The following is a 20317-nucleotide window of genomic DNA, read 5'->3' as shown; positions in this document are numbered from 1 at the left end:
CCCCAGAGGCGCCCGACTCACTCCCAGAACTCGATGACAGGGGACCGGCGGTCAGCAAGCTGGTCACATGTGGGGTGGGCCCGGCTGGCACCTGCACAGACACACACTTGGGGGCTGGACAGGCTTGGCGGGAAACAGTCACATGCCAGCGGCCTGACAAGAGGAGTCTCTGGGGAATGGCATTGGGAATGGTTTGTACAGGTGTGCCCAGGAGTCTGGGTGATGTCACCCACTAAGGGACAGAGTTTCCTGAGGGAGCCTCGTTCACTCAGCAGTTCAGTGAGGGCTTAGAAGCCTGAAGTGAAAGCTGAGGAGCCATGCAGGCCACAGATCAAGGCGCAGGCAGCGTGGTCGGTGGTGCTGAGGGTCAGGGTGTCTCAGGTGACCCTGGTGGTCCAGATGGCCCCAGAGGCCATGAGAGCCCTGGTGAAGGTAGTGAGGGAGAGGTGAGTGCTGCAGCCAGGGGAGCTCCACAGGTCACACAGGTACCACAAGCTCCTGGCCAGGGAGGAGACGCCATGCCAGGACCTAGTGGCCATACTGTGCCATGGACAGGTGGACACGCGGGGCCATGGCCCAGTCCATGTGCTGCATCAGGGCTGGGTGTGCATGCTGGACCCACAGCCAGAGGGCCAGGAAGCCAGCTGCTCCTGTTGTCTCCTGTTTGAGGAGTGGCTGGGTGGCCAGGAGAATGGACCTAGGGGAGGCAATGGGACAGGGAGCAGAGGGGGTCAGCCCGGGGGGACAGAGGAAGGAGGGGCAAGGGAGGACCAGGGGGTGTTGGAGGGGCTGGCCTGGGGCAAAGAAGCCAGTGGTGGCCAGGGGAGATGTGGGGAGAGATGGTCTGAGGGACCAGGAAGGACGGGAGCAGACCTGGGGGGACTGTAAGGGGTGAGAGTGGCTAGAGGGGAAGCAGGCCTTGGAGTGATAAGGAAGCCTGAGGCATAGACGAAATTGGTATTGGATAGTGCCTTAACCAAATCTCCACCAGCTCCCTCACTGTGCCTTTCCCATCACCCATGGAGGCAGAGGTGGCCCGCCAGGCCCTGGCTCCAAATCCCCAACCCTACCAAGGGGCAATTCGAAAGGAGCTCATGGTATCCAGCAGCATCCTAGCCATGTTAGTTCTAAAAGGGGCCCAGATGGGGGGGGTGGAAGGTGGCTGGGGTCAATCACTATTCTAATACTGAATTGGAGACACCCACAGGTAAGGTCTAAGGAGGTACATGCGGCATACTGGGCCTGTCACTACCTGAGAGGGCAGAGAGAGATAGGGGCGGAATTATCACATTTAATTTGATTTTCTTTTTCCCTCACTTTTATCTGACTGACTGCTGAAGACCCTGGCCAACTCCTAATTTCCATCACCTCCTGTCTTGACCAGCTTTCCCTGTTGGTTTGGACCATACAGCACTTTCTGCCCCCCTTTTTCGCTAAGCCCAAGCCAGGGAAAGGGGGCTAAGACTAACCTAGTGTCCCCTCCTACGCATTGATTCCTAAGCTAGTTGCCACTTTATTATGGGGGTTTAATTATTTGTACTGGACTTTGGGCACTCTGGGCCTTATTCTCTATTGTTGCCCCAAGGGGGGGGGTTCTTTTTTTTTTTTTTTTTNTTTTTTTTTTTTAGAGAGTGATGGGGGGAGGGGGAGGGGGAGCGGGCACCACACACAACCCAACGCAAGGCTCAGTCTCACAACCCTGAGATCATGACCTGAGCTGCAATCAAGAGTCGGATGCTTAACCGACTGCGCCACCAGTTGGCGCCCCTGGAGGGGGGCAGTTCGTAATGTGTGTTACTGTTACTCTGCATCTGAGTTTGGTTTCAGCTGCTCCATCTCCACATTTTCTTTCCTTTGTCCTCATGTTGGAGGGGAGCTCTGGGATTCAGACATTCTACTAGTGCTAGATAATTGAAGATAGTTTAGCAAATGGAACGTGCCCTGTCATTCAGCATTAACTACCGTCAATATTTTGGAATATTTTCTTAGCTTTACAGGTGCATTTCTTTTTTTTTTTTTAAGATTTTATTTATTTATTTGACAGAGATAGAGACAGCCAGCGAGAGAGGGAACACAAGCAGGGGGAGTGGGAGAGGAANCGTCTTTTCTATTTCAAGGATCTCAGACTTCCGTATCACTTCACTGGAGGCATATGTGGGTTTAGTGCATAAAAGGACCGCACATAGGGAACCAGGGTTGCTGCTTCCATTTCATCCATCTCCAGTTGCCTCTGGTTGATGCTGCACTGTCCCTTTGTGCCATGTTGGAAGTGGTTGTTGTATACAGACCTTTTTTTGGTCATAGAAGGTGCATTTCTATATTAAGTGCATACCAATAATATCTAATGTATAATCTTTGCAAGTTCACAATTAAATTTTTTCTGAATTATTTTCATTTAACACATGAGCTTTTCCTCTTTCTGAAAGCTCTTCAAAAATATGTAATTTGATGCATAAAACAAGTACTATGATGTAACTGCTGAACATTTAATATGTTTCCATTTTTTCTCTAAGTAATGATTCAGTGGGATTCTTTCATGTAAGTCTTTGCCTGAATGGTTACTTCCTCAAGACAGGCTCTAAAAAATAGAATCACTGAGTTTAAAATGTACTTTTCTGGGGCTCCTGGGTGGCATAGCGGTTAAGCGTCTGCCTTCGGCTCAGGGCATCATCCTGGCATGCTGGGATCGAGCCCCACATCAGGCTCCTCCGCTGGGAGCCTGCTTCTTCCTCTCCCACTGCCCCTGCTTGTGTTTCCTCTCTCGCTGGCTCTCTCTCTCTCTGTCAAATAAATAAATAACATCTTTAAAAAAAAGAAATGTACTTTTCTATTTATTTTTTAAGGCTGTTGGTCTACAGTACACAATCGCTGTCCAGAAAGTGTGTCCTACCATTGGAATTCTAGTTTTCCCACTTCCTTGTATCAGCAGGTCTGATTCTTGCCAAAATAAAAGACTTAATTTGCACGAGAAGATCACACAAACCAGAAGCACTGTAATTGGAATTTTGTGGCTTACTGACCTTGTTTCAGATCAGTGAAGAAAACTGTTGAGACAATTAGTTAAGTGTTTGGGGTGGGGGGAGGACTTAGCTCACTCTACTGTATCTTGTTTTCTGCAACCTTGCCAAGCTCACCTATAGTTTAAGCAGCTTTTCTGTGGATTACATCAGTTTTTCTCCATGGATGATCAGGTTGCTTACAAATAAGTTAGTTTTACCTTCTCCTTTCCAATCTGGATGCCTATTTGTGGTTAATTTCTCACCTCATGACAGGATTGGATTTTCTTGCTTCTTCACCTGCCTTGGGTGCTAGATATTTGTGTTCCCAAATACATTCTTGAGCTCTGTTCTGGGATTCTGTTCAGTTACTTGGAAACAGTTTGATCCTTTCAAGTCTTTCTTCTAGGATTTGCTCAGTGAGACCAAAGCAGATTTTACTGTAGGATTACTTTTAGTAGTTTACAACCTCCAATATTAGACACGGCTGTAGTTAGAAACAGACTCTTACCGGTTGAAGTGAAATGCATGGTGATGTGTATTTGGCACTTTCTGTTAATATTTAAGATGTTCATACACTTCAACCCACCTTTAGGAATCTATCATAGAGAAATGCTTTCATATGCAAATAAGGCAGAATCAATCAAGATGTTAATTAGAGCATCCTGTAAAAAATTGGAAGACTGTAACTGTACATTGACTGAGTAAAGATTCAGTAAGTTACAGTAACTCCATCCTGATGGAATAGCATATGGCAGTCAGACAAAGAGTAAGGCAGATGGCTGGATACTAACAAAGAGATTAAAACAAGTCACCAATCTCTGCATGGGTTATGCTATGTTCCTGTTTATGCACGATGCTCCTGCCATGTGAACGTGTGGAGATATGCATAGTAACTACCTGGAATGAGCCACCTCCACTGTCAAGAATGCTCATGTCTGGACAATAGCATTAGGGGAAAGAAACTTTCACCTTGTGAATTTCACATTCCAGCTTGTTTCAATATTTTCATCAAGTATGTATGTATTACATTTGAAGTAAATATTTTTATTTTGGGGAAATAATAGTCTGCTCCATTAGATTAAGGAATAACCTTTCTAAGTCTTGTTCTTTTAAAACATTGGAAATGGGTTTTGAATTTGGTGACATGTCTGCACCACTGTTGGTTTTGTCACCCAATGTCCATGCCCCTTCTCCTGGTACCGGTATTCTTATTTCCTCCTAGACATGCCCCCTTCCTTCCCCTCAGCAGTTATGCTTCTGATGGAGTTGACTTCACCTCTGATTTCAGGGGTGGGCATGTGTCTCAGGTCTGGCCAATCAGAACACTGCTTTCCTCCAGCTATGGTAATCCCATTCAACCCAGTGACACTTTGGGGGCTGCAGAGGAGCTGCAGAGGGGCAGGCTGGCAATGAACAGAGTGGAAGCTGGAGCAAGAAAGGCAAATTTCAGAGAACCAAAGTTTGGCTCCAGCCATGCCTGAAGACAGAAACTACCTCTATACCTTTCAGTTACACAGACCCAGAAATTCTCCCTTCAGCTTAAGCCAATGTGGATGTTTTTAATTGCTTTTGTTTCTTTTTTTTTCTCACTTGCAATAGGAATGTCTCAACTATTATTGAATTGAGGAGCCATAGTTTTATTCATTATTTAACCCACTATCATGATTTAAGAACTTGACCCTCCTTTACTTCAAGGGAGAAATGGGCCTATTTTCTTGCTAAGGAATTGGCTCCTTGATGATCCAGCCATATTATGGTAGAAAAAGAGAAAAATTAGTCTTTTAGGGTAAGACTCCAAAGAAGGAGGGGAGGGACTGCAAGAGACAGGTGAAGGAGAGGGACAAGAAGGACCATCCCTTTCCAGATAGTGCTTCCAAAATTGGCCTAGAAGTGGGCCATATGGTAGAGTTGGAGAAGCCTATGGCTTCCACATTATTTTCAGTGGCTGTATAATATTCCATGGGATGTATATACCATAGTTATTTTAACCAGTCTCTTACATATATGCCTCTAGGTTATTTCTAATTTTTTAGTATTATAAACAATGCTGAAATGAATAACTGGTACATTTGTTTTTGTGTAATGTATTGTGTACAATAGATTTTTAGAAGGGGAACTGTTGGGTCAAGGAATAAGCCCTTTTATTTTATCTTCTCCTTCCCCTTCTTCTCCTCTTAACTAAGCTCAATACCCAACAGGGAGTTTGAACTCACAGCCTTGAGATCAGGAGTCACATGTTCTACCCACTGATACATATTACCAAATTGTCCTCCAAAAAGGTTGTACCAATTAAACTCCAACCAATTGTGTATGAAAGTGTCTGTTTACTTACCTCTCACCCTGTATTTGTCAGCTCGGGCTGCCATAACAAAAGACCACATACTAAGTGGCTTAAACAACAAAAATTTATTTTCTCACAGTTCTGGGGACTCAACATCCAAGATCAAGATGCCAGCAGCATTGGTTTCTGGTGAGGCCGTCCCCTTGAGTGTGTGAAGAGAAAGAAAGAGCTCTCTGGTGTCTGTTTCTCTTCTTGTAAGAACACCAGTCCTATTGGATTAGAGGCCTACACTTATGACCCCATTTAACCTTAATTACCTCCTTAAAGTCCGTATCTCTAAATACAGTCCCATTAAGAACTAGGATTTCAACGTATGAATTTGCAGAGGGGGAGGGATACAGTTCAGCCCATAACATACCCCAAACAGAACATTTTTAATCTTTTAAGTCTTTGCCCATATAGTAACTAAAATCATATCTCAATATTGCTTCACTTTCTTTTTATTTTTAACATAGCTTGAAAATAATTCATATGACATTTAGCCAGTGGTATCTCCTCTTCTGAGAACTGTCCATTCATACCATTTAGCTATGTTTTAATTGGAATAGTCATGTTTTACTTATTGATTGGTGAATGCTCTTTATATATTAAAGATATCAAATCTTTGTCATAATTTGAAAACACTTTCCTTCCTCATTGCTTCACTTTATCCCTGTTCACAGTTCTTTTCTATACAGAAGGATTTTTAAAAATTTAAATGTATTTAAGTGATATCTTTTTCATTATGATTTCTGCAGTTTATGTCCAAAGGAAAGCCTTCCCTACTGTAAAATTATAAAATTTGTCACTTGTAACATCTTCTGGTACTTTAAAATGTTAATACACTAGGAATTTATTTTGGTGTGAAAAACGACATTGATCTGATTTTGTCCCTCCCCCGCCCAAGGTTAGTTAGGTGTCTCAACATCATTTATTGAATAATCCACATATCTCTACGGAATTGAAATGTCATCTTCACCAAAGTCTAAACCCACATCTTCATTTATTCTTGCACATTTGTTTCTCCAGCAAATTTAGGTTGAGTGATCTGGGATGGCCTCTCTGAGGAAATGACCTGAAGGATACAGTAAAGAAAGTTGGTATTGGTGTGGGAAAAGAGAGAGACAGAGACAGAGGAAGACAGACAGACAGAGAGTTTTGATTGGCTCAGCTTGGATTACCTTCCCAAGGGTGCAGGGAGAAACATGAGGAGAAGAAGGGGATGAAAGAGAGAAGGTCAGGGCATCAGTGGATTAGGGGACTGTTGCATTGCGGATGCTGGAGAACTTGGGGGTTTTTTCTTTAAAAAAACTATTAAAATTATGCTGTTATGAATATTTTGTTTAAAAAGATTGTGTACACACACACATATGTAAATTTACACAGTCCTAGTTTTAGTGGTGATAAAGTTTTCAGGTTATTGAGTTCATAATTTTGTAGAAACTGTAAATTCCCCCATGGCATTTTACCCAGGTTTCTATAATTACAGCACATTACCTGGTTAGGGAATGAGGGAACATTAGTCTACTGTATAGTAAAGTGAAGGATATGGGGAGAAAGGCCAAGACATGTGGCTGCAAAGTTGATATCCAGAATCAAACACAAGTCCCATGTTCTCATGGGAAGGTAAGGTTTATCAGCCAGGACACGAGCAGTGTTCTAAGGGACCAAGCCAGAGATGTGACTGGAGAAAAAGATGTAAAATTAAGAGTCAGAAACCATAGTGAAACCAAACTTGAAAGAGTACATAAGGGGCATCTGGGTGGCTCAGTCAGTTAAGAGTCTAACTCTTGGTTTTGGCTCAGGTCATGGTTTCAGGGTTGTGGGATCAAGCACCCACATCAGGCTCTGCACTCAGTGGGGAGTCTGCTTAAAGATAGTCTCCTTCTGCTCTCTCTCTCTCTCTCTGTCTCTAATAAATAAATAAATCTTTTTCAAAAAAGAAAGAGTATATAAAGAACAATGGTGAAATTATTTGGATTACTCAAGGCAGAAGAAAGAGAAAGTTGGTCTTGACCTAGCCTTTTACAGAAAGATAAATTTCCAAAGGAATCAAGTGGGGAAAACATGAAAACATACAATTAAATTAAAAAATATGAAACCGGGGCGCCTGGGTGGCACAGCGGTTAAGCGTCTGCCTTCAGCTCAGGGCGTGATCCCGGCGTTGTGGGATCGAGCCCCACATCAGTCTCCTCTGCTACGAGCCTGCTTCTTCCTCTCCCACTCCCCCTGCTTGTGTTCCCTCTCTCACTGGCTGTCTCTATCTCTGTCAAGTAAATAAATAAAATATTAAAAATAATAATAAAAAATATGAAACCATTAAATAAAAGGAGAAAGCACTGATGAAGAAGTGTATGCATGATACAAAACCCAGAAGCCATGCATGAATAAAAATGAATCAGTGTCTAAATACAAGGAAATGTTAAGTTATTTGTGGTAGAGAACACCATAAAAGCATCAAACTGGGACTCAATTGAGAAAATTATTTATAAGTCAAGTAGTAAACAAAGCAGGATGCAAAATCCAGAAGGAAAAATCCAACAAACAAACAAACAAACAAACACCAATGTCTAATTACACAAAGATGTTAAGCTCTGTTATGGAAGAAAACATCATAAATAAAATGAAAAGACAAGCAAGTTAGGAAAACATTAGTAACCCAAATGGTAAACTAAAGCTAATATCTTTAAAATGCAAATAACTCTTAGAAATAAATACATAAAAGACAAACAGCCCAGTAGAAAATTGTACAAATGACAAGAACATGGAATTCACGGAATAAGGATTATAAACAGCCCATTTGGTACACAGTATTGTTACCGGTGGGAGAGTCTGCATTGTGTGAATGGAGGTCTCAGTTCTTGGATCCCCCACCAGAGTTACGTGAGGACCCGGGCTCAAAGACAGGCAGAAGTAAGGTAGCTAGCACAAGGCAGTTTTTTAAGGACAGTACACTCTCAAGGTGGGAGAGCAGGCAGGCCCAGAGGTGGCAACTGCGCTGGGGCTAGGGGTCTCTTTTCTTTTTGTTTGCATAGGTTATGGGTCATAGCTAGGGGGGTCTCCGACTGAGGTTGTTTCCAATCATCTAAGGGACTCCTACTGGTTGGGAAGGGGAGTTTTTGGCCCTACAAGGTTCTTGCCAGAACTGTCAGGGCCATCTTCTCTCATGGGCGGGAGTGGGGGGTAGGGGCACTGGGTTGAAACTGCAATGTAAATATATTATAATGAAGCTGTAGGTTACCCTGGGGCTAAGATGGAAGAGGCGAGCACATGGTCTGCACCTGTGGCTCTTGGTCTGTCAGCACCCACCCCCACCCCCCCATCCCCTGCCTTGGGGTGTTGGAAGCCCTAAGGCCAAGATGTTAAAAGCCACAATCAGGATGTTGTGCCCTCAGGTTTCTAATGTGTCACCTATTTATCACCGCCTTTGCCTCCAGCTCATGTCTAACTAACTACCTACTTTAACAGTATGATCCTATTTATGTAAAAAGAGAATCATGAATGCAGGTTAATATATCCTAGGGAAAAAACTGGAAGAACACACATAAAACTGTTCAAAGTGGTTATTACAGACACTGAGATCATGAGAAATTTTTACTTTCTAACAACACATCTTTGTGTAAGGCATGAATGATTTTATAGTAAGCACATGTTATAGTGGAAAAAATTTTTAAATATCTAAGCATCTGGAACTGTAAATATGTTATGATTTCAGTTTCGTTTTCCTACTTTAAATATGCATGCACATACATTTGTAGTTCAGAAAGAAACCTGAAAGAAACTATCAAAATATTCACAGTGGTTCTCTCTGGGTGGTGAGATTGTAGAGGGCATTTTTGGGGGCATCACTTTATAAGTTTCTGTAACTGCACAACTTATCCAATGACCATGTTTTACTTCTATAAATAGAAAACAATGTATTAGAATAAAAAACCACAACAGAGGGGCGCCTGGGTGGCACAGCGGTTAAGCGTCTGCCTTCGGCTCAGGGCGTGATCCCGGTGTTATGGGATCGAGCCCCACATCAGGCTCCTCCGCTATGAGCCTGCTTCTTCCTCTCCCACTCCCCCTGCTTGTGTTCCCTCTCTCGCTGGCTGTCTCTATCTCTGTCGAATAAATAAATAAAATCTTTAAAAAAAAAACCACAACAGAAATATTTATCTTTGCTGAAAATGAGGGGAAACCTGGCACACAAAATAGGATTCACCAAATGGATCATCTACATGAAATTTCAAACTCCTATGTGATCGCATTCACCCCCAAAGCATCAGGCATGTGCCAGCCTCACCATGGAGAAGAAGTATGGCCTTGAGTTGATGTGACCAGTGCCTAGGAGGCACTTTCTTTCCCAAGGGCCTTGAACAAAGCCCTCTTCACCACCTTGTTTCACATGCTGTAGATGATGGGGTTGAGCATGGGAGTGAGGACCACGTACAGCACAGAGAGCACCCAGTCCCACAAGCCAGAGTATGCAGAGCTGGGGAGGATGTAGCAGAGAACTGAAGTGATGTAGAAAACGCAGACCATAGTGACGTGAGCACCACAGGTAGAAAAGGCTTTTCTTCGGCCCTCAGCAGAGCGAATCCTGAGAATAGCAGCCACGACGTGTATATAAGAGATCACAACCAGGGCACAGGGTGCAAGAGCCACCACAAAACTGAAGAAGAACAGGGCAAGTTCATTGGCCTGCATGCTTGAGCAAGAGAGTTTGATCAGTGGCGGGAGGTCACAGAAGAAGTGGGTGATAAGGCGAGGCCCACGGAACTTGAGTAGAGATGCAAAGATGGTGTGAGTGAGTGCATCGGCCAAGGCAAGCAGGCAGGAGATGGAAGCTAGTCTTGTCCGGGTCCATTGGCCCATGAGGACTAGGTAGTGCAGTGGCTGACAGATGGCTGCATAGCAGTCGTAGGCCATGGCTGTGAGCAGGAAGCACTCCCAGGGAGCCAGGAAGTGCAGAAAGAATATCTGGGTAGGACAAGCACGATAGGGCATGGTCTGCACTGGTACCAGCAGGTGTACCAGCACTTGCGGCGCTGTGTTGGAGATATAGGCAGTGTCCAACAGTGAAAGGTTGGCTAAGAAGAAGTACATGGGGGTGTGAAGTCGGGAGTCCATTACAACAAGGCTGACAATGCCCAGGTTCCCAACCACAGCCACTATGTAGACCAGCAGAAAAATTGCAAAGAGCAAGGGCCTCAACTCCTCTGTGTCAGTCAGCCCTTCCAGAAGAAACTGGGACACCAGGGTCTCATTCCCCAACTTCATGGAACCACACACAGAAACCTGTAGAGTCCAACTCAGAGTCAGATGAGGATTTAAGTTTGGAAGTTCCAATTTACAAAAGAGAGTGGGGGCGAGGGAAGGTCCAGAGACAAAGAAGACAGGTTTCAAGCTTAAGAAAGCAAGACTTAGAATTGGAGGAGTGAGGTTTGGCTCAGGAAGCCAGTGGTAACGTACAGACCAGGAGAATGGAAACAGTAAACCCACACCAAGAGGAGCTGCACAGACCTTGAAGCCACAGAGCACGCACCTTCCTGTAAGGATATCAAAGTCAATCCTTCAGAAACTTCTACCTGAATAAGTACCCTAGATCTTGTAATTATCTACAACGGTCTCCTTATTTCACCATCACCAACCCAAAAGAGCCCCAACTCAGGATCAATAGTAAGACATTAGTCAGGTCCCTCCTTCTCCTGCTCTGGACTTTCAGTGCCTCCCATCTCACTCAGAGCCAAAGCCAAAGTCTTCCCCACGGCCTATGAGGCCCTCTGTGACACACTCTCTCCTCTCTTCTCTCATCATCAGACACGAAGTCTGTCAGCTCCGTGCCCCATATCACATCTTCAGACTTGCCCACAGCAGCAGACACCCTTGTCTATTTCCCAGCTCGGCAGAAGAGGGCTCTGCCCTCCTATCCGAGGTTAACTTTTCCAGTTTCTCTGGCTGCTCTCTTCATTGTGCCAGCCCTGCTCGACAATCTTTTTACGTGTGAATGTACTAAATGCCACTGAATTCGTCCCTTTAAAGTGGTTTATTTTATGTTATGTCAATTTTACCTCAATAAAAAAAAGGCAAAATAAAGAATTTTTCAGATCTACAAAAGCTGAGATAATTTGGTGTCAGCAGAAAGCCTGCACTATGAGAAATGTTAAAGACAGTTCTCCACAAGGAAGGGTGATACCAAATGGGAACTTGGATTTACATGAAGTAATGAAGAGTTCCAGCACTGGGTGTTATACCCAACTAATACATTGTTGAACACTACATCAAAAACTAATGATGTCCTATATGTCGGCTAATTGAATGTAATAAAAAAAAAAGAGTTCCAGAAAAGGAAAGTATGTAGGTAAATATAAAAAAATTTTTCTCATTTTTTAAATTTCTTTCTATCATAGCAAACCATTTAAAGCAAAAATAGTAACAACATGGTGTGGGGTTTATAACCACTATAAGAAATAAAGTGTATAGTGCTCGCTTCGGCAGCACATATACTAAAATTGGAACGATACAGAGAAGATTAGCATGGCCCCTGCGCAAGGATGACACGCAAATTCGTGAAGCGTTCCATATTTAAAAAAAAAAAAAAAAAAAGAAATAAAGTGTATAACAACAATAGCACAAAGGACATGAGTGGGTAATTGGAAGCATATTGTAGTAATGTTCTTACATATGAAATGATTTTGAATTATTTGAAGGTAGTCTATAATAATGTAAAACACATATTAGAAACCCTAGAACCCTAGGCAAAAAATATATAAACATATAGTGAAATTCTAAAAATTACTCAATCTGAAACAAGTCATGAAAAGATGGAAAGGGGAACATAGAACACATGGGGCAAATAGAAAATAAATAGCAGGATGGTAGATTTAAACTCAACCATATCACTACTTACAATTTTTGTAAATGGTCCAAACAGTGCAACTAAAAAGCAGAGACTGCCATACTGGATAAAAAGGCAAAGCAAAACTATATGCTAAGCATAAGAAATCCACCTCAAATATGAATACATGAAGATACGGTAAAAGTAAAAAATGGGAAAAGATATACCATGCAAACTCTAATCATAAAGTTTGCATGCCTATATCAATAGGCAGAGTAGACTTTCAAGACAAGGAAGGTGATGGGATGGAGGATGTTTGCTAATGATAAAAGGGTCACCTCATGAAGAAGACCTAAAACTCTAAATACGGATGCACTACAAATAGCAGGGCTTCAAAATACATGAAACAAAACTCACAGAACAGGGGGAAACAGAACGAGAAGTCATCAGAGAGGGAGAAAACCCACAAGAGACTCTTAACTCTAGGAAACAAACTGAGGGTTGCTGGAGGGGAGGTGGGGAGATGGGCATTTAGGAGGGCACGTGATGAGATGAGCACTGGGTGTTATACACAGCTGATAAATTACTGAACACTACATCTGAAACTAATGATGTACTATAAGTTGGCTAATTGAATTTAAATTAAAACTCACAGAAAAGAAAGGAGAAATAGATAAATTTGCAATCAGAGGTAAACATTTCAACAGTATTCTTTTAGTAATTGATAGAAGAATATCACAGAAAATCAGACATAGAAAAGCAAATTAAAATCTAAATACATGGTAGGAAAGAAATAATGAAGATAAGAGCAGATATGAATAAAATGTTAAATGGACAAACAATAGAGGAAAATCTATGAAACTGAAAGCTTTAAAAAAATATGAAGAAAATGGATTTTTTTTAAAGTGTAACCAGGGACTATTAGGAACATTATTTGTGGATAAGTTTCCCAGTTTAGATGAAATGGACAAATTCCTTGAATAACACAAATTACCAAAACTGACTCAAGAAGAAATAGAAAACCTGAATATCCCCAATCTTTGAAAGAAATGAAACAGAAAACTCCAGGCCCACACGGCTTTACTAGTGAATACTACCAAATACTTAAAGGAGAAATATTACCAATCCTATACAAATTCTTTCAGAAAACCGGGGGGGGGGTGGGGAAACACTTCCCAAATCATTTTATGAGGCCATCATTCTATAATACCAAAACCAGGTGAAGATATTGCAAGAAAAGAAAACTATAGACCAATATCCTTCATGAAGTTACACACAAAAAACTTGATTAAATATTAGCAAATTCAGTCCAGCAACATATAAAGAGGATGATACAATTGTGACCAAGTGGGGTTTATCCCAAGAATGAAAGATTGGTTTTCACTAAAAAAAAAAAAAATCAGTGTCATTTATAACCCACCTCCACCCAAAGTTTGAGAAACAAGGTATGGGTGTTCACCACTTCTATTCAATATTGTCCTGGAAATCCTAGGAGTGCACTGGCAAGAAAGAGAAATAAAAGTGATACAGATTTAAAAAAAAAAGAAATAGAATTATCTCTATTCAGAGATGATATGTTTGTGTATGCAGAAAATCCTAAGTAATCTACAGAAGAAGAGGAGTGAAATTTTTAAAAAACCACTATCATTTATAATATTATCCCCAAAAGTGAAATACTTAGTGACACATTTAATAACATAAGTGCAAAACCTTTACAGTGAAAACTAAAAGCTATTGGTAAAAGAAATTAAAGAAAACTTACATAAATGGAGAAATATATCATGTGCATGGATCAGAAGACCCAGTATTCTTTTTTTTCTTAAAGATTTTATTTATTTATTTATTTGCTAGAAAGAGAGAGCGTGAATGCAAGTAGGCAGAGCCACAGGCAGAGGGAGAAGAGAAGCAGGCTCCCCGCTGAGCAGAGACCACACCCCCTGCAGGGCTCCATCCCAGGACCACAGGATCATGACCTGAGCTGAAGGCAGACGCTTAACCTACTGAGCCACCCAAGTGCCCCAAGACCCAGTATTCCCAAGATGTACATTCCCACCACACCATTTTATAAATTCAATGCAACCCCAATAAAAATCCTGACTTTGCAGAAATTGACAAGCTGATTTCAAAGTGTGTATGGAAGTGCAAAGTACCTAGAATAGGCAAATCAAACTTAAAAGAGAGGAATAAAGTTGAAAGACGGTAAGGATGACTAAAAGAGGGTATAGATGGAATGGAAAGTTCATATGTCACTGGTGGGAATGTAAATTGATACAATCATATTGGAAAACAGTTCTTCAGTTTCTTATAAAGGTAAATTTACACTTGCCACAGGAAAGAATATCCAATAGAAAAAAAGACAGTATCCTCAAAAAATGGTGTTGGGAAAATTGGACAGCCACATGCAGAAGGCTGAAACTGGACCATTTCCTTACACCATACACAAAGATAAACTCAAAATGGATGAAAGACCTAAATGTGAGACAGGAATCCATCAAAATCCTTGAGGAGAACACAGGCAGCAACCTCTTCAACTTTGGCCCCAGCAACTTCTTTTTTTTTTTTTAAGATTTTATTTATTTGACATAGAGACAACCAGCAAGAGAGGGAACACAAGCAGGGGGAGTGGGAGAGGAAGAAGCAGGCTCATAGCGGAGGAGCCTGATGTGGGGCTCGATCCCATAACACCGGGATCACGCCCTGAGCCGAAGGCAGACGCTTAACCGCTGTGCCACCCAGGCGCCCCTGGCCCCAGCAACTTCTGGCTAGATGCATCTCCAAAGGAAGGGAAACAAAGGCAAAAATGAACTATTGGGACTTCATCAAGATAAAAAGCTTATGCACAACAAAGGAAACAGTCAACAAAACCAAAGGACAACCGACAGAATGGGAGAACATATTTGCAAGTGTCTTATCAGATAAAGGGCTAGTATCCAAAATTTATAAAGAACTTACCAAAATCAACACCCAAAGAACAAATAATCCAATCAAGAAATGGGCAGGAGACATGAACAGACATTTTTCCAAGGGAGACCTACAAATAGTCAACAGACACGTGAGAAAATGCTCAGCATCCCTTGGCATCAGGGAAATACAAATCAAGACCACAATGAGGTACCACCTCCCACCAGTCAGAATGGCTAAAATTAACAAGTCAGGGAACGACAGATGTTGCTGAGGATGCGGAGAAAGGGGAACCTTCTTACACTGTTTTTGGTGGGAATGCAAGCCGGTGCAGCCACTCTGGAAGCAGTATGGAGGTCCCCTTAAAAGTTAAAAATTGAGCTACCCTATGACCCAGCAATTGCACTACTGGGTATTTACCCCAGACACAAATGTAGTGATCCAAAGGGCCACCTGCACCCCAGTGTTTATAGCGGCAATGTCCACAATAGCCAAACTATGGAAAGAGCCCAGCTGTCCATCGACAGACGAATGGATAAAGAAGATGTGGTACACACACACACGTACACACAACACACACACACACACACACACAGAATGGAATACTACTCAGCCATCAACAAAATGACATCTTGCCATTTGCAACGACATGGATAGAACAAGAGGGTATCTCATAATTATCATGAGATAATTATCATATGATCTCAGTCATATGTGGAATTTAAGAAACAAGGTAGATGATCATAGGGAAAAAGAGGAAACAATGAAACAAGATGAAATCAAAACACGAGAGACTCTTAATCTTAGAAAATGAGAGAACGAGACAACACAATCTGTTAAGACATAGAACAGGGATTGGCAGACTATAGCCTCTTGGCCAAATTCACCTGAGGGCCTCTTTTTTAATAACCCATGAGCTGAGGACTTGATCTGGGGACATGCGGTCAGCCAGCTGGTCCTGTGTGGTTGGTCGGGCTGACAGAAGCACAGCTTTTGAGGTGTACTGGGCATTACTCGGCGGGGCAGGCTTAGCAGGAATAGTCCTGTGTTCAGAGGCTTTTGAAGTTGCGCCATGGCGGTCTGAGCACGTTGTGGCAGGCCAGCTCAGAAGACCCCGACCTTGTGGGTTCCTGTTTGGGCAGCCTGCGCTAAGGTCATACAGCACTCTAGGGGGTGGGACTTCATAAGCAAGCGGAGCAATGATTGGGTACAGAAAGAATCTACGGGGTCTCTAGGGCTGTTTGGTGGGAACCAATTACGAGTCAGGAGGCATTAACAGGGGTGCGTTTGCGCAGGCGCTCTGGGTATCCCGAGTTGCACTGCACACTAAGGGGTGCAGTTTTGTAAGGAAGTGCATTGTCCTTCCGTGCCTCGTGAGGAGTGGCGGAGGATTCGAGATGGGGTCTGAGGCAGATGGTGGAGGAGCCGTGAGGGCAGTACACGAAGGCACAGGTGCTGTGCACATTGTGGTGGGTGCGCCAGGTGGTCCTGGTGAATCCCGTGACCCTGGAGTCCCTGGCGGTCCAGGTGGTCCCCGCGATCCTGGTGACCCCAGCAACCCGGGCATTGAGGGAGAGGCAGGCGCCGCATCTGGTGGCGTTCCGCAGGTGGAGCAGCCCCCCCCACACACCAGGGCCAGATGGAGATGCAGCACTTGTGGCTGGAGGTCCTGGGAACCAACTGCTCCAGTTGTATCCTATTCATGGAGCCCCTGTGTGCTGGATGGCACGGGGACGGGCTGAAGGTGGTTTGATGGGGGACCCAAGCAAGTGGGGTTGAAAGGGGAGCAGGAAGGAACTCTGGACCTCTGGAAGGTATCGGCTAGGATTTGGCCTGTGCTGACGGATGATGGTGGGAGGTCGGGAAAACCAGCCTGAGGGGAATGAGGGGGTAGGGCAGTGCTGTCCAGGGTGGCATATGTGTACAGAGTGGAAGGTTGTGGACAGCCTGAGGGTCAGCCTGGCGGGGAAAGCCCGCCCTCATGGAGGAGGAGGCCTGTGGCAGGGGCAAAATTGATACCGTGGATGGTGCCTTAACCATATCTCCCCAGTACCCTCACCGTACCTTTCCCATCGCCCATGGAGGCGGAGATTGCCCACCGGTTCCTGACTCCAAACGCTCGACTCCGAGGGCCAGTTCAGAAGGAGCTCAGTGTGAACGGCAGCGTCCTGACCGTGTTAGTTCTAGAATGGTCAGGAGAGAGGGTGGTGGGAAGTGGCTGGGGACCATGTGAGTTCAGGAGGAGCTGTAATGGAAACAGGAAGGAGCACGAAGCTCTAGGGTTGTTGCTGTGTGAAGAGGCAGGTGGGGGGATGTTCTGCTCCCCCCCTCTAACTTGAGTTCTATTCTTTCTTCCCTGTTAGCCGATTGACTGATGAAGACCCTGGCCAACTCCGCATTTCCCCACCTCCTGTCTTGACCAGGTTTCCCTGGTGATTCGGACCATACAGCGCATTGTGCCTCCTTTTTTTGCTAAACCGCAGCAGGATAAAGGGGGCTAAACCCAACTGCATGTCCCATCCTAGGCAGCCCTCGCTAGGGGCAGTGGTTCCTGCAGTACTTGCCACTTTATTACTGGGGCCTCATCTTTTGCCCGTACTGGCCCTTGGGCGCTTGGGATCCATGTGTTTTGTTTGGTAATTAAATGTTTATTAAATACAGAAAATAAAACATAATTTTAGCTTCTCCACCTCCTAATATCCTTGCCTTTGTTCTCACGTTGGAGGGAAAGTTCTGAGATTCAGATATTCAAGTACTATAAGGCAATTGAAGACAATTTAGGAAATGGGAGAAATAATTGTGTCCTGTTATTCAACATTAACTACTGTCAGCATGTGTGAACATTTCCTAAGTTTTACAGTTCTATTTATATATTAACGTAGAACACCAGAATACTATGATTTGGTGGCTTATTGGCCTTAATTCAGATCTGTGAAGAAAAGCGCTGGGACAATTGGCAAAGTGGGTCCCACTCCACCCTCTATACTCACCTACCATCTGAGGCCTCATTCCCTGAGGTTCCCTGGAATTTCCAGAGCTCTTTCCTTTGTGTAGCTCTCAGTTGCATCATCTCTCCCCAAAGTGTTTTTCCAGTTTATTATGCTGCTGCTTTCTTCCCGAAAGTCATGACAAGGGTCCTTGAGGAAAACAAAAAGGGAAAGTGGTCTCCCTCAGGTGGGCAGGAGAGAAGAAGTAGATTATTCTCTGCCTTCCCCTGAAAGATGTCCTTATTTAACATCACAGTGGGGCTGCTTACAGGCTGCCAGAGTAGGGGAGGAGGGGAATGGGCGAGCCCCCCCCCAAGAGGCGAGACTCTGGGATGGAGAGAGGAGAAACAAAACATTGCCTGGGGGAGAATCAACAGTGTTTGCAGAGAGAGACTGAGCTGTGTAGAACTCTGTGACTACATATTTATGAATTTGTACCTGGATGTCTACAAATAGGTCTGCAAGAAGTTGGGAAAATAAAGGCAAACCTGTCTTATCTGCGAGGAAGGTGTCAAAGCAAGAGGGTGTCCAGTGTCTAGACTGTCTTCCGGCTTGAGGAAGCATTTCATTGAGCAGTGTCACCAAAGAGAGCCCTCAACTGTCTCTGTCAGTCCTGTTCTTTCTTATTTTCTACTGGGCAGGTACCTTTTTAAAAAAGATTTTGTTTATTTATTTGACAGAGAGAGAGAGAGAGAGAAAGCACAAGCAGGCAGACTGCCAGGCAGAAGCAGTCTTCCAGCTGAGCAGGGAGCCTGACATGGGACTCGATATCATCACCTGAGCTGAAGGCAGAGGCTTAACAGACTGAGCCACCCAGGCACCCGGGGACAGGCACCTTTAATCTCTGAGGCATGTACAGAGGGAACCTGAAGCCAGAGAACAATGATGTTCCAACATATGCACATGTATAAATGGGAAACAGCGCACTGCTACAATGAAAGGTAAAAATCATATGATCATCTCCATAGATGCAGAAAAAGCATTTGACAAAATACAACATATTTTCACCATAAAAACCTTTAATAAATTGGGCATAGAATTAATATACCCCAATATAATAAAGGCCATGTATGACAAACCCCGCAGCTAACATCATACCTCACGGTGAAAAGTTGAAAGCTTTTCCTCTAAAATCAAGAACAAGGCATGGCTGGTCAGGGGCATACTCAGTTAAAGTTCAATCCTTAAATTTTAAATTTATTGAGAATTGGTTTTCGGCCCAGCAAATGCATACGAAACATATTTGTACTTGAAAAGAATGTGCAGTGTACACACATCTGAAATATGAGAAACAAACTGAGGGCTTCAGAGGGGAGGGGTGGGGGAATGGGATAGACTGGTGATGGGTAGTAAGGAGGGCACGTATTGCATGGTGCACTGGGTGTTATACGCAACTAATGAATCATCGAACTTTACATCGGAAACCAGGGATGTACTGTATGGTGACTAACATAATATAATAAAAAATCATTTAAAAAATGAAATTTAGATTTCGAATTCAGTGTTCTAACAACATCAGTCAAGGTACTTGATACTAACGATCAGATGTTCTGTGTCAGGGCCAATAGACCTTTAACTTTAAAGAGACACTGAGCTGGATTTGGCCAGGAGGCTGTAGTTTGCCAATCCCCATCCTATGTCTTAAAAGATTGTTGTCTCATTCTCTCACTTGCTAAGAGTGGATGTTAAAATCTCTGAGTGTGATTTTGGAGTTGTCCCTTTCGCCTATTAATCCTATTAATTCTTGACTCATGTATTTTGAAGGTACGCTATTGGCACAGGCGTATTTATGATTGTTTTCTCTTCCAGATGGATTATTTGCTACTTTTGCTATTATGAAATGTACAGTTTTCCTGGAAGTCTGATTTATCTAATACTGATATAACCACGTCAGCCTTCTTTGCTTACTATTCATATGCAAGTCCTTTTCCATCCTCTTACTTCCAACCTACCTGTGTCATTTTATTTTAATGTGGCTCATGTAGACCGCACGTAGTTCGGTCTTTAAAAAAAAATCTCCCTTCAGCTCAGGGCGTGATCCCGGCGTTATGGAATTGAGTCCCACATCGGGCTCCTCCGCTGGGAGCCTGCTTCTTCCTCTCCTGCTGCCCCTGCTTGTGTTCCCTCTCTCGCTGGCTGTCTCTATCTCTGTCGAATAAATAAATAAAATCTTTTTAAAAAAATAAAAAATAAATCGGATTGTTTGGCAAATTCACATTTAATATAATTACTGATATTGTTGGATTTAAGTCTGCCATTTCGCTATTCATTTTTCTTTGTCCCTTCT

General features: G+C 43.4%; 2 protein-coding genes and 1 non-coding gene across 3 annotated transcripts in view; 2 read left to right on the top strand and 1 right to left on the bottom strand.

Annotated features, from left to right (window-relative positions):
* Positions 1-9705: 9705 nt before the first annotated feature.
* Positions 9706-10584, bottom strand: LOC100471648 (olfactory receptor 139). The gene has a single exon (XM_011237737.2). It carries the CDS (start codon positions 10582-10584, stop codon positions 9706-9708), a length of 879 nt encoding a protein of 292 aa, XP_011236039.1.
* Positions 10585-11786: 1202 nt separating this feature from the next.
* On the top strand, positions 11787-11893 carry LOC117797590. The gene has a single exon (XR_004622589.1). It is a non-coding gene; the product is annotated as a U6 spliceosomal RNA (small nuclear RNA).
* Positions 11894-16115: 4222 nt separating this feature from the next.
* The window catches only part of LOC117797392 (EKC/KEOPS complex subunit LAGE3-like), a 100359-nt gene continuing 96157 nt past the window's right edge, over positions 16116-20317 (top strand). The window contains exons 1-3 of the mRNA XM_034649065.1: positions 16116-16121; positions 16526-16650; positions 17094-17219. Of these exons, the coding sequence (XP_034504956.1) occupies positions 16116-16121; positions 16526-16650; positions 17094-17219 (257 nt within the window). The remainder of the gene's footprint in view (positions 16122-16525; positions 16651-17093; positions 17220-20317) is intronic.

The sequence above is a fragment of the Ailuropoda melanoleuca genome, chromosome X (assembly GCF_002007445.2).
Source record: "Ailuropoda melanoleuca isolate Jingjing chromosome X, ASM200744v2, whole genome shotgun sequence".
Lineage (NCBI taxonomy): Eukaryota > Metazoa > Chordata > Mammalia > Carnivora > Ursidae > Ailuropoda > Ailuropoda melanoleuca.
This window is presented reverse-complemented; position numbering and strand designations above follow the sequence as displayed.

Coding starts and splice junctions, on each gene's coding strand:
- LOC100471648 (XM_011237737.2), bottom strand. CDS start 10,584: ATGAAGTTGGGGAATGAGACCCTGGTGTCCCAGTTTCTTCTGGAAGGG.